A 20,801-nucleotide genomic window follows, 5' to 3' on the forward strand; every position below is an offset into this window, starting at 1 on the left:
TCTCTTTCCTGTTCTCACCCTAAGGTTCTCAGTCCTACATACAAACAGCGGAACGAGGATTTTCGTAAACTCTTTAAGAAACTTCCTGACACGGAGCGACTTATAGTGGGTGAGTGAGACACATACTGTAGGTGTCAAAGTTAAAACTCTGTGTGTGCTGAGCTAATGTGGAGCGAGCCACCCCTGTGGCACCACACACTCACAAAGATGAAATACATCAACATCAGACCCCCTTAATTTAAAAGTAACCTCTTGAAATGTTGAAAAGATTTTTTGACTCAAGCCGGTTTCTCTCATTTTAACTGACCTCTTTTCTTTTCCTGTTACTTTCCTCAGACTACTCTTGCGCTCTGCAGAAGGACATACTGCTTCAGGGCCGCCTTTATCTGTCAGAGAATTGGCTCTGTTTCTACAGTAACATCTTCCGCTGGGAAACCACTGTAAGTCATGGACACACTGTGTACACATTTGCACGCGCAACCTAGTTAATGTCACACCTGCAGCCAGATAAGAATTCCTTTTTAAATGCACTTGTTTGCAGATCAATATAGATAGGCTCAGGCCCTTGTTGAGATAAGAGTATTGTGCACAGAAATACACACTGAAGCATACACACAATAAATCCTTCTCCTCCCCTATACAGATCACTATCCTGCTGAAAGACGTGACCTCTATGACCAAGGAGAAGACTGCCAAGCTCATCCCAAACGCCATCCAGATCAGCACTGACAATGAGAAGGTCAGACTCGAGCAGAATGAACTACTTTGGGCCCATTTTCAAAGAACTGAAGACTTCTAATTTTAGTCCAAAAGCACATTTCTGTAGTGTATTGACACATGATTCTTTATCCTTTACAGTTTAGTTGCTGCTACAAAAGCATGACAAGTGTTAGCAGTTGATACTGTTTACTTCAAATTATCCGTTTTTGCTAGTGAAGCAGTATGAAATGAGCCGAGTTAACTTTATCTCCACTGAGTGTAACAAAGTAAACATCCCAACAGAGGGAAACCATCAGTCAAATGACATTTTTATTCTTTCTTTCTTCCTGTCCAGCACTTCTTCACGTCTTTTGGAGCAAGGGATCGCAGCTTCATGATGATTTTCCGTCTGTGGCAGAACGCATTGTTGGAAAAGGTACAATCTCCTCACCCACCCTCCTGCCGGTTTATGCTGCTGCCTGGTGTGACACGACTAGTAGTTATCTTAGAATAGAACACAGTGTCAACAAGCAAGAGATGGCCTCAAACACAGGCTTGGGAGAACAGTTTAAATCACTGTTATTTGCTGCATTTGAATATAGACATTTAGTTGGACAGCACTGGTGCGGAAACACAGCAGTTTAGGATTAAAGTCCATGGCAACAGACAGCGACATGAGACACTGACTTAATGTTTCACCTCTAAAAAGCTGTCACATAAAACATGAAATCAATGCCAAGAACAATTATCAAATGCTTTAGTGTGATTAGAATCAGAGATGTTAACTTCAAACCTACTTACTTGCTGATAGGATGGATTCAATTTGTCATTTGTCATAATGGAGATCGTCAAAATTCAACATGGTCTATCTTAAGGCAACACATTTCAAAGTCTGACAACAAAAAAGACCAAAAATAAGTTGATTGGCTATTTTAATGTCATAAAAAAGATAAATCTGATGGGTTGTGAATTTATTCATTGTATAGACCTTTTTCACGGCAGACATGTTGACATGTCATAGTAGGAAAAGCACAGGTGTATTCAAAACCATTAGTGATGGCTGCATTCCACTTAGGAGAGGCCCTGGTATTGTGCATGCTGACTCACTGAAATAGCTTACTGGGACACTTGATGGAATTGAGCCATCGTTAAAGCACCCATATTATGCTCATTTTCAGGTTCATAATTGTATTTTAAGGTTGTACCAGAATAGGTTTACATGGTTTAATTTTCAAAAAACACCATATTTTTGTTGTACTGCACCGCTCTCTCTCACTGCTGCAGATCCTCTTTTCAGCTGGTCTGTTTTAGCTACAGAGTGAGACCTCTTTTCTTCTTCTTCTGTACTATCTTTGATTGCACTTGCACATGCGCAGTAGCTCAGATGTAGATCATGTCAGCTAGCTAGCTCCATAGACAGTAAAAGAGGCTGTTTCTACAACTTCGATCAGTTACAAGGCAGGATTAGCTGGGAGACTTCTAAATGAGGGCGCACATGTAAGTAGTTCTTTTGTAGATTATGGTGAACTTGTGTGTGTTGTAGCAGTGCTTTGCTATTGAGAACAAGGTAGCATGCTAGCGTTAGCATGCTAGCGTTAGCATGCTAACGCTACGAGCTAATGGTTGCGGTTAGCCTGCTCGTTTCGGCTTGTGACGTCACAAGCCGTGCCGATTTTGAACAGCTCACCCAGAGACTGAAGCCAGGACACATTCAGAAACCGTATCTCACTCTAAACAGCATGGATGGATTTTTTTCAAAGTTTGTATGTGTGTGGAAGCACCAGAGACACAACATTACACCCCAAATCCCAGAAAAAGTAATTTTTTCATAATATGGGCACTTTAAGGTTATCAATTTCAGCTGTGCTTTTCCTACTATGACAAGTCAAAATGTCTGCTGTGAAAAAGGTCCATTATCCTGATAATGAAGTGGCTGTGGGGTTGTCAGCCATTTTAATTTGATCTTAATTAACTACTGAATAAGAATATTTGTGTTTATTTTACAGTCTCTATCCCCCAAAGAGCTCTGGCACATCGTACACCAGTGTTACGGCACTGAACTGGGCCTCACTAGTGAAGATGACGACTATGTCTCCCCCACCACCGAACACATGAATGGCCTACTGTGAGTGTTTCCTGTGTACAGTATGTATGGTGCAGTGCATTCTATTTGTATGTGTGCAGGCATGTTAACACACTGACTGAAAGAGTAAGTAGTTTGTGTGAGGGTCATGTGTAATTGGTAATTTCTTTCTGTGTTGAGTATATTACAAACATAAGTTAACATTTTTGGAGTAAACGATTGTGTTGGCTAGGGCAGGAATACGCTTATTTTATTTGTTAATATTATACTAACTACTATTGATTGTCAAGTTTAAAGGTGCTCTAAGCGATGTCACGCATTTTTTAGGCTACAACATTGTTTGTCACATGCAGCAAACATCTCCTCACTCTCGCTAGCTGCCTGTCCCCTGAACACACGTAAAAAAACGCGGTCTCTGTAGACAGCCCAGGCTCCAAAAACAAACTGCTCCAACCTGCACCACCAAACATAACAAACAATGTTCCAGCCAATAACCGACATGAAGGATTTGGGGGTGGGGGTTTGGGGGTTAGTGCGCGGAAGGGAGGGGGAGGGGACGGGATGAGGAGGAGGGAGGGGCGAGCTAAGTGACGTCAGCCAACATCATGTCTCTTCCTTTGCTATCGCTGGGAACTTTGTTTACTATCACTGACATTTAAGCATCATTTATGTAAATAAATACCTTGCTAGTATAACAAAAGGGATGGAAAAATGGGTAATATTACTGTGTTTACTTGTTAAAACAGAAAAAGCAGTAGAGAAAACGATCATCAGGTTCTCGAGTTACGTGTATGTGCAAATACCACCAGACCAACTACATACGACAACGACATACATGAAGCTTGAGGGCTTACCCGCAATTTCCACCAACTGCGGAATGGCTCCGCTGCGTGTCGGCTCCGTGCTCTGCCATCCTTTTATACCTACCAGGTCCGTATTTGTTGCGGAACGGCTGCGTCCATGACTGACAGCTGAAGTCATGAGGACCCATGAGATCTCGCGAATTCACGTATGATCGCGCGATATAACAGGATGTAGTTTCTATAAACAGAACCACAAAACCAACAACAGTTTGTTTCCATCCAGAGGAGTAGAAGGGGAAACAAGTCGGTGCTGACTTCAAGACCTGTCTCCGCCCATTATGACGTTTTCAAGGTGTAGTGCAGGGAAATATGATCCGCCGTGAGCACGGCGTATTTTATTTTGAAAATGAAATTAAAATTAAATGTTTTATTTTGTTTCTGTGCTCGACTTCCTGTCCCGCACAATTTGCCCTGTGCTGAATTGTTGCGGAGCTCTCCGGCATCCGTCAAAAATAGAAGCTCTGCGTATCTGCTCCGGAGAACTGCGGATCGCCGGAGCTGGGACAGAGTCGGAACGCAGCCGTTCCTCAGTCGTTCCGCACTCAGTGAAAATACACGCATTGACTTTAATGGAAACCTATTGACTCCGCCGCCGTTCCGGAGCAGATCCGCAGCCGTTCTGCAGTTGGTGGAAATTGGGGGTTAGTTAGCTCTTTCTTTAATCAAACAAGTGGATCCTCAAGACAGGAGATTTCTTTTAAGCAGAACCTATTCAAGTTATTAATTTAAGTTTTATGAACTAGTGTTTTTTATGTTAGCTAGCTTAATTGCATTAAATGGCTGGTTGGTTAAAGATTGCTAACAACTAGATCTAACAAGCTCTAAGTAGCACTTGGCTCTTTCTCTGTGTCTTTCTCTCACAGACTTTCTCTGTATGTGTCTCTGTCTCACGCACTCTCGCTTCCTCTCCCTGTGTATCCCAGGCCAGGAGACGAGTCAGTGTCGGTTACAGACCTACTAGACCTGAGCTCAGTGTCAGTTCCCTCTACGGGCAGCTCTCCCCCTCCCCTGGTGCCCTGCGGTCTAGCCAGAGCTCCCTCAGCTACCAACCTCGTGGGCTCCTCTCTCCCTTCCTCTGCCTCCTGTCTGCCCATAGAGGTGCCTTCGTCGTCTGGACGCAGACTCAGCTCTGACCCCCTCGAACCCAGCCCGCCCAGCTCCCACGGTTCGCTGCCATCCACCACTCCCACCAACGCCTCTGCCTCTGCTCCGGCCTCTACTGCTGCTTCCTTTGTGAGTGTTCTTCTGGACATACACACATGCAACATTGCAAAAGCTAATCATCAATGTATGCATACTCTGATCTCATCAGATGTCTTATTTTTTATTACTTCACGTGCAAGACAATTGAGCAAGAACTGTAAAAGATCTGCACCAGCTGCAAAACTGTCAACGTTATGCATATTCAGAAACTACAGGTTTAGAGCTGTGGACTGTCAGTATCAAATGCTTAGAGTAGAGACGTCCACTTTAATAATCAGATTTATCACAGACCGTTCAGAAAAGTCTGCTCACTAATTCATCTGCTCCTGCTATTTGTGTTTCAAGACAGCTGACTAGCTAGCATTAGCAGCATGGCCAGGATGGACTGAATTAAGTAGAATCCACACACTGCTCTGTTGACTTCCTTGGCTTCACCTCTCATAACCAAGGATAATACCTCATCAACAAACTCAAACAGAGAGCTCAGATCCATGTGCAGAGTCTTCTTTTCGGTCTGTCCCTCACGTAGATGTGACCGCTATGTTCACTATATAGCCAGAGCCAGCTAACCAGCTGGAGTCACAACAGTCTCATAAACTGCAGCAGGTGCACATATAGTGTAACTATTTGCGTAACAATTTAGGGGTATGTTGTTGTGACTAAAGTTAGCTAACGTGGCAGCTATTGTCTTTGGCAACTTTTTGACTGAAAATAAGCGTTTTTTTCTCATTGTGAAAAAACAAAATCTAAACCTACAATATATTTGTATGCAGTGTAATCAATGTTCAACTGACAGATGTGGTGGAATCTGTGTTAGTGTAATGTCAGTGTGTTAGCAAGTAAAAACTGGTATCTAGCCAGCTGTGATTTATGTTGTATATGATTAACAAATTTGATTTGTACACTTTCCAACATATCCAGTACAAGCTAGCATTAATAGTGCTTAGTAGTTTCATTTTACACACGCATTGTTCTCACTGGCTCTTAAGGACTACAGACATGACCCTTCTAGAAGATTTGGGACTTAGTAAAGCGTTGATACAAATCTGGCCCTGTCTGTGATAATTTTTGTATTAAGTGGTTTCAAAATACTGTACTGAACAAAACAGACGCTTGATTACAAAAATAAATATTCTAGGGCATGGCAGGCATGTTTGTATAACACCTTTAAAACACAGCTACAATGCTTAAAGAAGGCAAAAATAATGCAGTGGATAAACATAAAATCACTTAAAACAGAATAAAATGAAGGGAAATACAAATACAAAGATCAAAATACCAGACAAGAAATACAAGATGCATTAAAGTAAGGATGTGGATGATGTGTTGTTGCTCCTGTTGGTTCTATGTCCAATCAGTTCTGCTCAAAAACAGCTGCTTTGGTAGTTTCCCTGCAGTCTTGATCTACGGACAGATCAAGGCCAAGCTAAAGTGAATAAATGGAGTGTGTTGACTGTCTGCGGTTTCACATTAATTGCACAGCTGCATTGGCATGTCTACTTAGGACACGTCAACACGAGCTCAGCTGAGGCCTCTTTCCTCTCAAGTCATATGACAATGGGGTGATTTCCCTACAAACCTCTTGCTAACTCTCCTCTTGTGTGCGTTTTCCTTCCCCCTGACTGCATCAGAATCTGGAAGAGGGTGTGGACAGCCTGTCCGAGTCAGCCAATCACATGCTGCTCCCGCCAACCACCAGTCTGGGAAACCTCTCCTCATTGGACATCACCAATGATGAGGAACTGCCCACAGATCCCAGCAACTCCTCTGACACGCAAGAAGAGAGTGAGTGTTGTTTGAGTGAACAAACCAGCCCAAGAACCCAGTGAGATTAAAAAAAAAAAAAGTGTGAATTATATGAAGATTACATTAGAATACATAGCTTTTCTTTTTTTAAACATTGTGTTATTTAATTTTAATTATGTCCTTTTTAATTGAGTGAACTACAAATCAGGGAAAACACTACACTCATTTGTTCTGAACTTGCAGCCAAGGTACTACCAGATCAGGACACCAGTGCTTTAAAAAACTACCTCAAGGACTTTTAAACTCATGGGATTTTATGCTGTTATACTATTTTGAAACTCTATTCTCTGTACGTGTAGTGTCCTCTTAATTTACTGTGCTCAGTTAAGGTTGTTAGCTTTAATCTGACTGTGAACTAAGCTTGTCTTTATAAATGGTGTTAACAGTAATTATAATTCTATTATTTCCCCTTCCTCCTGATCTCTGTGAACGATACATTTTTCTCTTTCATTGCTTCCACCTCTTCTTCCTTCCACAGTAGTTGCAGGGAAGGATTTTTCAAACATTAACATGGATTGATTTACTGCTCTTGGTGAATCTGTTCTTAAATAAATAAATAAGTCCTTTGGAAGTGATGCAGTTTTTTTTTGGCAGATTGTCAGATGATTAACCTAAAATTGCCTCCAAGATGACAAAATTGTGATATGATTGACTGGAGGTTTAAGTACAGATAGCATATTTATTAGCAGATGTTAATGTGTAAACCAGAAACTCAGTGGGCCTTCTTCACCCATTCCCCTGAATTCATTTGGCAATGAAATCCTAATCACAGCTAGAGTAAGTGTGATTATTAAAGTGTCAAATGTACCTTTTTAAAACAAACGCATGCAAGCAACGAGTCTTAATGTTTACATACAATGGCAAAAGTTTTAATTTACCTTTTTTTTTTTTTTTTATGCATTTCTTCAACGAGCACAGGATTTATAACTCAGGACAAAAACGGGGATAAATGTTTGACCACAAATATCGATTCAAAATCAAATCTAAAGAAGGTTAATCATTTCTGTTTTCTTCTCGACTTTTAGGTGAGGTGGAGTCGTTCTGCGCTGACCTGAGCGGGCGTCTGCACATCAACGCGGCGGTCCGCATGAGTGTAGACAAGCTGCATGACCTGCTGTTCTCTGCTGACACCCACTTCATCCAGCACCTCTTCTCCCAGCGACACTTTACTGGTAGGTAAAACACACACAAATATGAATGGTCAAAACAATTTTCTTTATGGCCAAACAACTCTCATTGATTTTTAAAGATGGAATATTAAGGCACTTTTTGTTTTGGGTCATTTAACTTGTGTTTGAAAGATCTCTGTGAGCTCTTTCTCATGCTGCGGAACTGTGTTTAGCTTTGATAATGATGTGATCTTCTTACATTGCCTAGGACATAGAACTTGCATTAACTTGTTTTAATTTGTGCAGGAGAGCAAGTTTTTCCTGTTGAAACGGTGACAGTTGGAGCCCATTGTTTGTTGTTGCTCTGCTGTTACTGAAGACACTTACTCATTCTTTGTGACTGTCCCTGGAACCTGATGTTTGCTGTTAATGTTGCTACTGGGATATTTGGTGCACTGCAAGCATCTGTTTGTGTTGTTGCCACATTGTTAGTTATTAGAGCCCGACCGATAAAGGATTTTTAAGGCCGATATCGATACAAATATTTGGTAATTTAAAAATCCGATATTCCGATATGTCGGCCGATATATATTTAAAAAAAAATAATCCAGAAACGCGTTACAAAACATAAACAGATTTCCCTTACATTAGTTATTTGTAGTTATTTATGAGTCCTCATTAAAGTAATATGATAATGCAGTTTAAAAATAAACTTGTTTGTTTATTGTCACAACAGAGCAGAGGAACATCAAAATATATTAAAGTTCTGATATATAAAATGTATAAAAATTAGGGCTGTCAAACGATTAATTTTTTCTTAATCGCTGAATTTCTATAGTTAATCGCGATTAATCACATGTTTTAGCACATGATTAAAATTCTATTATTTTACATTTCTGAACTGTTTTTAAGTACATATTAACAATGGAAAGCAATTCTTACCAGTGTATCTTGATTGGGAATCGAATGAATGCAAAGAAAGTTACTTTATGAAGTTGACTTTAAGATTTGTATTTGTTTATTATTTATTTATTTATTTACTATAAACAAAAGAAAATGTGTGAATCTAGTCACACATTTGAATCTAGAGTCAATATAGTGTGCAGTAACTCCTAAATAATGTTGATTACTCACTGACGTCCAGTGATCACCGGTTAATGAGACAGCGTTTGCACTTTGCAGCAGTTCCAGTTTGGCTGCTTTCTCTGTGTCGTACAGGCTGTGTATGCGTGAAACTACTGTCCTCCTCAACGGCAATGCATAAGACGGGTCAGAACATGCCAACCGTAGTATTAAGACCCGAGTCTTCTACGATGCTGACAGTCTGCAGTTAGTTGCCACCCATTTCGCAAGAGCTGTGATCATTTTTTGGGATTTGGTTTCATCCACAGGTCGGCAACTAGCACTCTCCTAGTCACGTTAACTGTACTATGCTTAGCTCGTAGGTGGTAGCTCAAGCTTGACGTGCTTCGGTGATATTTTAATTCGGCTTTACACAATGTGCATATGGCTTTCGACTTCTGAGCCATCCAGGAGTTTTGGAACATAAAAAGCGCCATTCAGAATTGTGTTGCTGCGGTCTTTCTCCATCATGCCTGCAGCAGCAGGATGTGTTACGCGGAAATATGGCAGCTTGATGATAAGTAACGGTGCTGCAAAGGGTCAAAATAGTAGCCTGTTAAGCACGACGTGAAGCCGAATGAAGTGTAAAATAAATTAATAAATGGTGGCATGCGATTAATGTGATTTTTAAAAAAAATAAATAAAAAAATTTACGTGTTATGCTCGGCACTTAATCTCATCGCGATTAACTCGTTAATGCTGACAGCGCTATATTAAATACAAACTTAAGATATGAAACCTAAAAGTCCTTTGAACAATAAAAAAAAAAAATCTAAGCATTACCAACAGGGACGTTGAGGAGCGCCCTCTGGTGGACAAACTATGCAACGGCAACACTCATAACATGGTTGAAGGGTGTTTCGTCCGTTTTGTTTTATTTTTTAAATATTAATTTATTGGCCATTATAAATGCCGATAGTGATAGTTTGGAAAATGCCTAATATCTGCACGCCGTTATATCTGTCTTACTCTATTAGTTATCCAGTAGAACACGAAAAATACACCTGCAAAAACCTCAACCTGTCATCTTTTAATCTTTGGAAACATGTTTTTGATGATGTATTTCCTTTCTAAAAATTTTTGTTGCTCGTATGAAGCAGCTGTAGTACTAATCCGTCCAGCTGATAAATACATATGTAGTGAAGTACCCCCCCATCCCCGATAGACATGCTGTAGCCCACTAGATTGTGCCACTAATGAGAGGGCCACACTAGCTGTTTACGCTGTGTTAACCACCCTCCCTTACTGGTTTTTATTTTCTTTGCCACTCTGTATTTTCATGCCCTGCTTTGTGACTTTACAGCATTTTTTTTTATTTGATAGACTGATACTTAAGGTTATCTTTGCATAACCGCTGTGTGTACTTTCTACTTTGTTCTGTAGTAGTTTAAATGAAGACAGAAGGATTGGAGTTGATTTGGCCAGTGGCTACCCCAGTTGGAAGCCCAGCCCGCTTGGGAACATTGTGTAGCTCTAATTGGGGCATTTCTTTCTTCTTTTTCTTTTTTTTTGAAGGAGTGTGGATCTCTGTTTCTCTCTCTCTTTCCTTTCAACCCCTCTGGCTCTCTTGGTCTTTCTCCTTTTGATTTATTAAATTCTCAACCTCTCTTGTCCTTTCTTATTTTCACAAAATCACATGGGACTTTTTGCATCTTGTGCTCTCTTGATTTGCTCATGTTCTCTGTCTCTTTTCTCTCTCTCTCTTAGACCTATCGGTGGGTGAATGGCAGCACGACAGCAGCAGTGGGAGTACCAGCCGTGTGCTTAGCTACACCATCGCCCTCAACAACCCCCTTGGCCCTAAGACTGCTCCTGTGGTGGAGACACAGGTCAGTCCTTGACAAACACCGGCTTTTTTTAGTTTAATTATTTAGCCCATTGGCACACAGGCTTTTCTAAAGGTAAATAACTGATACAGAAACACTGTGCTTGTTTATATCATAATGTAACATCTGCTCAGACCAAATCATTGCTGCAATACAATTAAAACTATAACTTCTTAAGTCCTTCAGGTTTTTTTCCCTTCAAAGCATTTAGATTTATCTTTGTTTTCAGAATCTGGCACTTAGTTCTTGCTGCAATGCTATACTGCTGCTACATTTAAACAGAGCAAAAACTGCCTGGTGGAATGTTGTGTGATTGTTGTATATATTGTTGTGTTTTTTGCTCAAAAATGTAACTACACTGAATACAGAACAGAAAACAGAAACGCACAGAGACTGAAGGCTGTGAAATGGTGTCATCATGGGGAGTAACGGCGCACATTTTCGGACAGTCGCTCCTGGAAGACATTCATAGTGTTTCAATCGGGTGTTCACATGAAAAGTGACAAATAGTTTTAGAGAGAAGTTCAAACCTGCTTACTTTCTCACCTCTACACAGCTGGCTAATCATAGTGTGAAGTGGGCGTGATCGTCAGATTGTCGGTTTCAGAAAGTTCCAGAAATTGTCGTACACAGCTCCGCCAGTTCCGATGTCGGAAAGGTGTGGGGAGAGCAACAAGCCATTTTGATGAAGCATACTGGTGCCTTTACAGCAGTTAATTCAGCCTAAGAAGCCATAGCTAGCAGACATGTCTGTCAGTAGTATGCATTTGTTATGTATCAGAGGAAACCAAAGTTTGCATACCATTAACTATGCACCTCCACTTTACCACCTGCTTCCAGACGTTGCATAAGAGCAGCGCCCGGGGCGAGTGCTTCGTGGTGGACTCGGAGGTCATCACCTCAGGCATCCCCTACCAGGACTACTTCTACACTGTCCACAGATACTGCCTCACTTCCATCAACAAGCACAAGAGTCGGCTCAGGTAGGTTTGTTTTTGTTGTCTTATTGGGGTAATCACTGTGGATGGGATTTGAAAACCACAGTCAAAACAGAAGAGCCACATGTGAAAACCATACTCTCCTCTCGTGTTGAATGCTTTGCTTTCCTATGAGAGTTTGTCTATTTCATGACTGTTACTGAAGTGTTGACTATATTCAAGATATGCTTTTCTTATGTGTGCTGGACTAAACAAATGTTGGCACAGATGTTGTACTTTCTTTCTTTGACTCAAAATTTATTTTTATTTTTTGATATTACAGTCTATAATTCACGGGCTAGATAAAGGGCCGTTGATAATAATAATAATGATGATTTTTTACTAAACATGATATGAGGATAAAGAGCACCACGTTATAGAAGCTAGTAACACCAGTGGGGTATGACTTGAATAGGTTTAATGCTAAATATATGCTGTAGTGTTCTGAAGTGCAAAAGGAACACTAAAGTCAAACCAGAGAGAGAGAGAGAGATGTTGACACATAAAATATGATGCAAACTGTAGTTGGTGGTGGTTAAGTCCCTCAGCATGGGGACCAGAAACTCTCATATGAGTTAATCCCATCAGAGCTTTCTTTCCCTTTGTCAGTCCTAACAATAAACACTTACTGGTGATACTCCTTTATTTTTCTATGCCCTTTTTGCTTGACCTTTTCTTTTCTCACTTCTGCAGACATTACTGGCCAAACGTATTGTATTTAATTAATTGACTTGATGGCACATCAGCATATTTCCAGTACAAGTACAGTGGGTCTATGTATGTCAGCATCTCACGATCAAAGAGCAAGAGCATCGTTCTTGGTATTTTGCACCGGCGTTTAACAATCGCATAGAGAAAAGAAAAAGGCAGACAGAAGTGTATTCACTGAAAGTAGCCTCAATAGACTGTTATGCAATGAGGCTGCAAGACATGTTTCATTTAAGTAAGGGCTTTGACTGTCTCAATGTCTGCTTCTCAGGAGCTCTTTCAGTAGTTTTCTTTATTTGGAGCCTTTTCCCACTAATAATCTGAGTGCAATCCATTCTGTGTAAAGGTTTTTAGGGTAATTTTGGTTGGCGGTAGCTCAGTCCGTAGGGAGTTGGGTTGGGAACCGGAGGGTTGCTGGTTAAAGTCCTGGACTGGACTGGAGTACTGATTTAATACCAGAGCAAAATAGAGCAGGTTGAATTGTCCTTATGAAAGACTTTTTTTTTTTTTTTTGTAAACACATTAGATTGTCTATATGTGTTCTTAAGCAGGTTCTGTTTGCTTGTCCTCTGCCCAGAGTTTCCTCAGACATCTGCTACAGGAAGCAGCCGTGGAGCCTGGTGAAAGCATTGATTGAAAAGAACACCTGGAGCGGCATTGAGGAGTACTACAGACATATGGGTGAGTCACATGCTTGGCCTCTTTCAGTTTATCTCTGTATACACACAGCGCGTGGACACTGAACTGACCTATATTCAGTCCCGTTTCCCTTTTGTAAATAACTTAACAAAAGTAGTGAAACTGTGTAAACAGCACACTCTTGACACAAAAGCTTCATGTTTCATGTTGCAGACACAAGATCACTTCCTATTGTCAGTTTGTGTGTTGTAGCCTGAATATGTTTGCAGGCATCATGGATCCCTATTAATAATGCTTGTGAGAGTCACTCCTACTTTATAAATGGACGATGAGTCTCTGTTCATGTGGTCCATGGTTTATGTGTATTTAGATTTGACTGATAAACCTTTTCTGTTTTGACAGATCAAGGCTTTTAAAAACTAGGAATGGTGGTTAGAACACTACCATAGCTTCACTGTCAATACCAAAATGATTTTTGATAGCTTGATTTGTATTTAAATTCCCCCTTCACTCCAACATGTGTTCTGCTTATTGTTACTTCACTTGACTTGAGCTGTACTGTGCAGAATGAACAATTGTATATCCAGTTGTTTTTTGAAATGAAAATATATGCATACTTAATAGATTTTTTTAAAGGAACACACCGACTTATTGGGACTTTAGCTTATTCACCGTAACCCCCAGAGTTAGACAAGTCCATACATACCCTTCTCATCTCTGTGCATGTTGTAACTCTGTCTGACGCCCCTAGCGCTAGCTTAGCCTAGCACAGATCCTGGAGGTAACCGGTTCCAACTAGCCTACTGCTCCGAATAAGTGACAAAATAACGGCAACATGTTCCTGTTTACATGTTTGTGTAGTCACAGCGTGTACAAATAACAAGGTTGCTATGCTTTTACTATCTAGTAATTGTTGACTCTATTACTCCAACTCTGAGTGAACTCCAGGTGAACTCTCTGCTCCTCACCACAGGGCTTCAGGTGCTGCTAGCAAATCACTCCGCCCAAGTAGCAGAAGTAGCAGTGCTTTGCCTTTCTGAGAATATAGTTCCCAGTTTGTATACGGTTAGAAGACGGCTGTGTCTCATGTGACCTTGTTATTTATACACGCTGTGACTATACAAATCACAACATGTAAATAGGAACATGTTGGCGTTATTTTGTCACTTATTGGGAGCAGTAGGCTAGTTGGAACCGGTTACCTCCAGGATCTGTGCTAGGCTAGGCTAAGCTAGCGCTGGGGGCGTCAGACAGAGTTACAACACGCACAGAGATGAGAAGGGTATGTATCGACTTGTCTACCTCTGGGGGATACGGTGAATAAGCAAAAGTCCCAATAAGTCGGCATGTTCCTTTAAACATGTTTATTGTTTTTACACAGTCATACAAGAACTTTGCCCACATAATACCCACACATACTTTATCTAAAATTATCTAAAAATATTACCTAATAAAGCAATGTCTGGTCAAAGAATAAAATACCAAGAATAGAACTAAGTTTTTAGCATTTTGTACTGTACTTGATACACTTGATACTGAAGTGCTACTTTTTCTCATTTGGTCGGTACTTACTACTTTCCTCAAAATGTGTTCCGATTGGCTATTAGCCATGTTTAGGACATTTTGGGACAGTTTGGAAAGAAAGCCAGTATTTGTCCCTTCACCTGACTTTCCTGTGTATTTGAATTCCTCCATCAATTTACTTTCCCACATGCAGAGAGCGAGGTGAGCAAGCTGGAGACGCTAATGCAGACCGAGGTTTCCGTGGTTACCACAGGCGAAGCAGTGGGCGCAGACGCTGCCAAGACCCCACCGGCCCTGCGCCGCCGCAAACGCACCTGCTCTCGACGGCAGGGCGACAAGGAGCGAGAGAGGGAGGGAGGAGGCATGGGCAGTGGAGACCGAGGGGACAGAGGAGTCGGAGAGGAGAGGGACAGGAGAGACGCCAGTAAGTCAGCTAGGATACAGTTGTTGAGAAGTCAGTTTTGGGACTTTCAATCTTTGCCACCAATGTTAAAGCTCATGCTCTCCAGCAAAACAAAAGCCGGAATCAATCTTCTGTGCAATACTACCCTCTAGTGGTTCTGTTTGGCGTTGCATTACAGAAACATAAACCTTGCTCCTCCAGGGCACACTTTAAAACGCTGCTGTGTCTTCATCAGAGTCAACCTAGAATAGGTGTACTTATCACTGGATACTCAGTTGAACAGGATTTTAAGGGTGGGAGTTGCCATAGTGAATCAAACATTAGTCTTTCATCCTTGAACATAATCGGATGTCAAAGAAATAAGAGAGGAATTTCCAGACAAAGTCTTGGACTTAGAAAGAAGGGGAAACTGGTCAATTTCATAAATAACACTTTTAATAACGGATCTTTTTTTTTTTTTTTTTTTTTAGCTGTTTTGCCTTGTGAAACTTTAAAATGAAAATTACTTGGAAGCAATAGTTATAGTATTTTAAATTTAGTTATCACTGTTAGAAATAAAATATACATTAAAAACACAATGACCATTGAAAAACCTCTCCTGTATATTTTATTTTTTAGGTGCTCCGTATATAAAGCTGGGAGAACGTTCACGTGGTGGAGGACCTAACAGTATATCCACCATCCTCCTCATCGTCAGCTTCATGTAAGTTCAAGCGTGTGTGTGTGTGTGTGTGTGTGTGTGTGTGTGTGTGTGTGTGTGTGTGTGTGTGTGTGTGTGTGTGTGTGTGTGTGTGTGTGTGCGTGTATCAAATAATTTTACTAGAATACAAGTCTGAATGTTGAATAACGACAATAAAGTTGTACAATCTTTTACTTTTACAAAATATAATTTCCTTTTAAAAAAACTTGATGTATCCTCCTATTTTTTCATAACAGTTAACTAGGTAATAAAATCAATAGTTTGTGTGTGTGTGTGTGTGTGTGTGTGCGTGGGCGTGTGTGTGTCGTTGAGTCCTTGAATAACAGCAGCCTTTCGAAATCCTTGGCGTCTCTTCTGGTTGTTTTAACTCAAGGTTGTTTCCAGCATGTTTTATTTTCTACTGCTACACTGATCATATGAATCTTATGTCTTATCAACTAGTCATCGCACACACAATAAGTTGCATTGAACGGAGATTATGTTCTATAAAGAAAGGGACTTTCTGAGTGTATGAAATGAGTACAGTTTACACATAAAAGCATGTGTCCTTGCATGTGGTTCTCCTCCTTAGTAATACAGTATGTGCTTTCATCTCTTGTGTAATCAAACTAAAATGAAAGGAGTCTCTGTCTGTCCTTCGATTTTCTCGACAACCCTTCTTCCGATCGACTTCACACTTGGCGGGTGTATTGTTAAGGAAGTGCAGTGTTGAGAGGGGTGCTCTTTAGTTCTAAGGGGCAAATTTATTAGTAGTGTGTTATTTAGACACTGTGTATTGTATTGTGTGTGTGTGTGTAGTGTATTGCGAGGGGACCCCTTTTAACTGCCGCCGCCGAACGACATGATGGGTACAGCTCACTCTCCGTCGCTCGCTGTGGTACATTCAAGAACAGATGAAGAAAGAGAGACTAGAGAGACCAGAGGTGTTACATTGTAGCGATGTCGATTTGTAACATCAGTGATGTAACTTTCAGAATGAACCATTTTCTACCCAGAAATAACCTGGTCCCAAATAGCTAGCTGTTACCAAAGAAACCTATACTAAATGAGGGTCCATGTTGTGTCCATTGCTGAGGGACACAACTATGTCATGGGCAGGTGTGTTGCTCAGGACTAGGGCTGGGTACCAAATTCAATACTCTTTAGGCACCGACTGAATTGCCTCTGAAGTATCAAGTGTCAAAAAATGCCTCGTCATTCAATACCCAATTTCAATACCTAAGGCGCAAATCTCATCAGCGTCAGTGAGCCAATAGGCATGCAGCATGCTTCTACCAAGATCTAATAATGCTGGTGATTGGCTGTCTAACGTTACACGTCGTAGAGGCAGGCAGGAAAAACTCTACATTACTCACAGAGACTGGGCTCACGTATAGTAGTAGGAGCTGAAAAAGAAATAAAAAGATTTGTGCCATAATGTTGTGAGTTCTTTTTGTTTTATAAAATTGGTATTGAAAAAAGTATTGTTTAGGAACCGGTGTCGAAGTCACAGTCGGAAAATTTTGAACGATACCTAGCCCTACTCAGGACTTAAGGAAGCGCAGTTTTGAGTGTGAAGTTGTTTGGATGAGCAGTTCTCGAGAAAGCTGCAAGCGACAATACTGGAGTCCAGGTAATCGACCCGTTCCAAACCGCCACATTTTGAACGGGCACTGCACTTAGTTATGTGGAATATCAGGAGTTACCTGATCAAATCTCTGGTTTGATTGTATATTTTTTTAACTTTGGGTTTCTGCTGTCTTGGTTCTATCCACGTCTGAATGCTCCCTCATTCAGACACGTTGGATATCGATCTTCTGCATACTAACAGCCTCACAATGCCTTTCTTGCTATTTCTCTTTTTTTCTCCTTCCTTTCTGCAATACTTCTTGTGAATAGGATCTGTATCAGGTTCGTATGAGAGGCTTTGATTTTTTTACCACTGGCTGCAAAAATAAGAATTATGTAAATGATACAGGAAAAATCCACCCTTTTAAATACTCTTAAGGTGCACTCTAATTAACCATGAAGCACATTTTTGTTTTTTAATTCTTGCATACAAATTTGACTGCTGGAGTGAATTTTAAATCTATGTATTTTGTTGTCGCCAACATCCAAAGGACTTGAGAGACATTTGCTGTAGTTTTAACAACACACAACAACTTCCATGTGTATGTTTGCCACTCTGCCATTCAGTTTTGCTTTGTATGCAGTCTACACATCACCTTTTTTTCACACTTGGTTTGATTATTACTTCTGGTTTGCTTCATGTTCACTTGAGAAATGAATCAAATTCTGGTGACTGAAAGCAAGTAATGCAGCACTTTACTGTATCTTATGATTTTGTTTATCTTCGATGTTCTCTAAGAGCTATATATATTTTATATTATATATAAAATGAACGCAGTAGGACAAAAGCTCCGTACACCTCTGTTTTAACTTAATTTTACTTTCTTTTCAAAAATCTTTTTATTGATTTTCAACAAAAAGGCATTGTACAATGTATACGTTCTCACAATGGCAGGTCATGTTCTTCCACATACAGACCACGATCTTCCACTCCCACCCACCCTAGCCGGTCATTAAGCAAACCAAAACTTAGCACACAGTAACAAACTGAATGAAAGAAAAGTTGGTTGCAGATGTGACTACAGTGAACATAAGAGATGGTAATCTGGTAATTACAATAGATATATGAGGAAGAAAAGAGTTGTGTCCCTGAGCGAGACACTGAACCCCTGAAGTTGCTTCCCGGACGCTGTATGTATAGCTGTCCACTGCTCCTAATACTTAGGATGGGTTAAAATGCAGTAATTGGATTTCACTACATTGTACGTGATGAATAAGTATTTACTCCATTTACTCAAGATAGGTCTGGCAATGCGAGACTTAAGTGTAAGAGGTCATTGACAACACCATATGGAAGCCCTGAAAGGGGTTCATACCCCTCGCTTAACACACGTTTTGTGGCTGCATTGCAGTCTGGTCTATGGTAGCTACTGCCAGGAGAGACATTATCTGTTTCAGCAGAGTTTCCTGGGGTCCTTAAAAGGTTTTGAGTCCTATTATCTTAATTTGAGGCGTTAAAATGTCTTAAATTCAATTTTGACAGGTCTTTAAAATTTGATTGGATTATGGAGTTATTGTTAGTTGCACTACCTTCAGTCTTTGCTATGTGTTTTTGGTAAAGAATATATCAGAGCACACCCAGCTAGTGTGTCAAGATGTGGTGTGTAGACTAATGTGGCTTCTCTCATTAGAAAAATAGCTACTTCTAGAAGTAATAAGTCAAAATCGTCTCTGTTAACGTTACTTTCATCGAATATGGGTAAGCGCAAGTTCAGCGAGATCTGGCTCGAGAACAGCACATTTAGTGCTGCCCTAAAAAGCCACCAGCAAACAGCTGCATACACACACACACACACACACACACACACACACACACACACACAGTTCTGTGTAGTCATATTTAGTGGAATGTTCATGTTATATGTGAATAAATTCATTTACTTTGCAAATAGGCTAATTCTGGAATTTTCCTTCATATCCTTCACACTTTTTGGGATGTGAAATAGGTCTTAAATTACATTCATAATGTCTTAAAAAGTCCTTAATTTCACTTCTGGAAACTTGCAGAAACCCTGTACAGTAATGTGTGATTGTTAAGTCTAGAAAGTAGTTCTTATTCATGTATTAAGTTAGAAATATTGCACAATGACATATACATTTGAGCAGTTATGAACAGGACACAAAAAATACAAGACCAGTGAAATATTCCGCTGAGGAATGCAACATGTACAGAATGACAGAAATAGTGGTTAGCAACATTAACATTTGTGACAGGGTGGATTTCTCCTGCAACGAAGTAACACTGTTGTGAATAAGTGCTGGGTTGTGATTGAAGTGACAAACACTGAAATATTTCTGTCTTACTGTTGCTATCTTACTGTTCTCCAAGTGATTTGTTGAAGCATTTTCACTGTTTTTGAGCCTTTTCATAGCAGTCTGTAAATTAGACACTTGTCTTGTCTCTCTGTCCCCGTCAGTCTGGTGGTGCTGGTGGCTCTCAACATGCTGCTCTTCTACAAGCTGTATGCTCTGGAAAGAGCGGCCCATACACTGGAGACATGGCACTCCTATTCTGTTGCTGACAGGTAAACACACCGCACTCTTTTCCATACAAATACAGACTCTCTGTTGTGGTGTTAATTGGCGTGTGGTCTCAGACTGAGTTATTCTTGTGGGCTCTGAGGTGGGAAATATCCCTCAGAGTATTAAGTTATTGCATAGCAACAAATCCTCTCTTGCCCTTTTTGTAAGGTAAATTGACGAGTAGATAAAAGGCTAATTATTTTATCAATATTAACAACAGATCACATGATATGTGAAAGGCAAAGAAGAACTATCCCCCGACTACGCAGCATTTTGACGTCTTCCGGCTCATACCTTTGGTTTTCACGGCCCGCAAGTTTACAGTTTTGGTTCACTCTTACTGTTCTCCTCAGCGTTGTTTTGGGCTGTTTTTAAGCAAAAACGTACACTATATACTACCTGCTCAGCACCAAACAGCAGACAGACACAGTTAGTTACTAGCTGGTGAGCATATTGGAGCATTTAGCAGCTGAAGAGCCATATATTTTCCTCAGGAGTTGGTGGAGACCAAAACACAGCTAAAAGAGAGTGAAAATTGGACTTGCATTCATCAGGTTAAGAAAAAACAATTTAAAATGTGCTGGATGTGTAAATGGGCAACTGTTTGCAAACAAGTTTGAACAAAAGAGTCTGTAATATGTCAGTATTTACAGTGTTTTTCAGCTGTCCCCTAGTGGCCAAGGAATCCGTTATTTTCAGGTTTAAAAAAACGTGACGACACTGTAACTAATTTTAATAACTCTGCTCTTTTGTTGTTCTCTCCTTTTCCCTTGTCCACCTCCTTTCCTCTCCTCAGTCCTTTGCCCCAGACAGCTGGAGAGTGGGCTCAGGTCTTACAGCTTCAAAGGCAATTTCACCAGGCTCAGCTCAGCAAGTGGCAGCAGATCCTGCAGTCCTCTGTCACGCTTCTCGACCAGGTGTGTGCGCGTGTTTGTTTGTGTGTTTTATATTAATCATGTGAAGTGAAATCCTTTAAGTGCACCTCTGCCGGGACCAGTCAGCAAGAAA

The 20,801-nt window shown here is 40.6% G+C and overlaps 1 protein-coding gene across 5 annotated transcripts in view; it reads left to right on the plus strand.

The window, feature by feature from the left end:
• Positions 1–20,801, plus strand: part of gramd1a (GRAM domain containing 1A) — a 37,592-nt gene that overhangs the window by 14,511 nt on the left and 2,280 nt on the right. For 4 of the 5 annotated variants that reach the window (XM_031313603.2, XM_031313610.2, XM_031313626.2 and 1 more), the window contains 16 exons: positions 25–109; positions 337–440; positions 644–739; positions 1,055–1,135; positions 2,706–2,824; positions 4,569–4,878; positions 6,480–6,633; positions 7,680–7,826; positions 10,593–10,714; positions 11,552–11,694; positions 12,974–13,077; positions 14,753–14,983; positions 15,581–15,665; positions 17,541–17,552; positions 19,688–19,795; positions 20,590–20,710. In XM_031313603.2, the coding sequence (XP_031169463.1) occupies positions 25–109; positions 337–440; positions 644–739; positions 1,055–1,135; positions 2,706–2,824; positions 4,569–4,878; positions 6,480–6,633; positions 7,680–7,826; positions 10,593–10,714; positions 11,552–11,694; positions 12,974–13,077; positions 14,753–14,983; positions 15,581–15,665; positions 17,541–17,552; positions 19,688–19,795; positions 20,590–20,710 (2,022 nt within the window). The remainder of the gene's footprint in view (positions 1–24; positions 110–336; positions 441–643; positions 740–1,054; positions 1,136–2,705; positions 2,825–4,568; positions 4,879–6,479; positions 6,634–7,679; positions 7,827–10,592; positions 10,715–11,551; positions 11,695–12,973; positions 13,078–14,752; positions 14,984–15,580; positions 15,666–17,540; positions 17,553–19,687; positions 19,796–20,589; positions 20,711–20,801) is intronic. The other variant, XM_031313619.2, reaches the window with a different exon arrangement.

Source organism: Sander lucioperca, chromosome 10 (genome assembly GCF_008315115.2).
Source record: "Sander lucioperca isolate FBNREF2018 chromosome 10, SLUC_FBN_1.2, whole genome shotgun sequence".
In the NCBI taxonomy this organism is placed as follows: Eukaryota; Metazoa; Chordata; class Actinopteri; order Perciformes; family Percidae; genus Sander; species Sander lucioperca.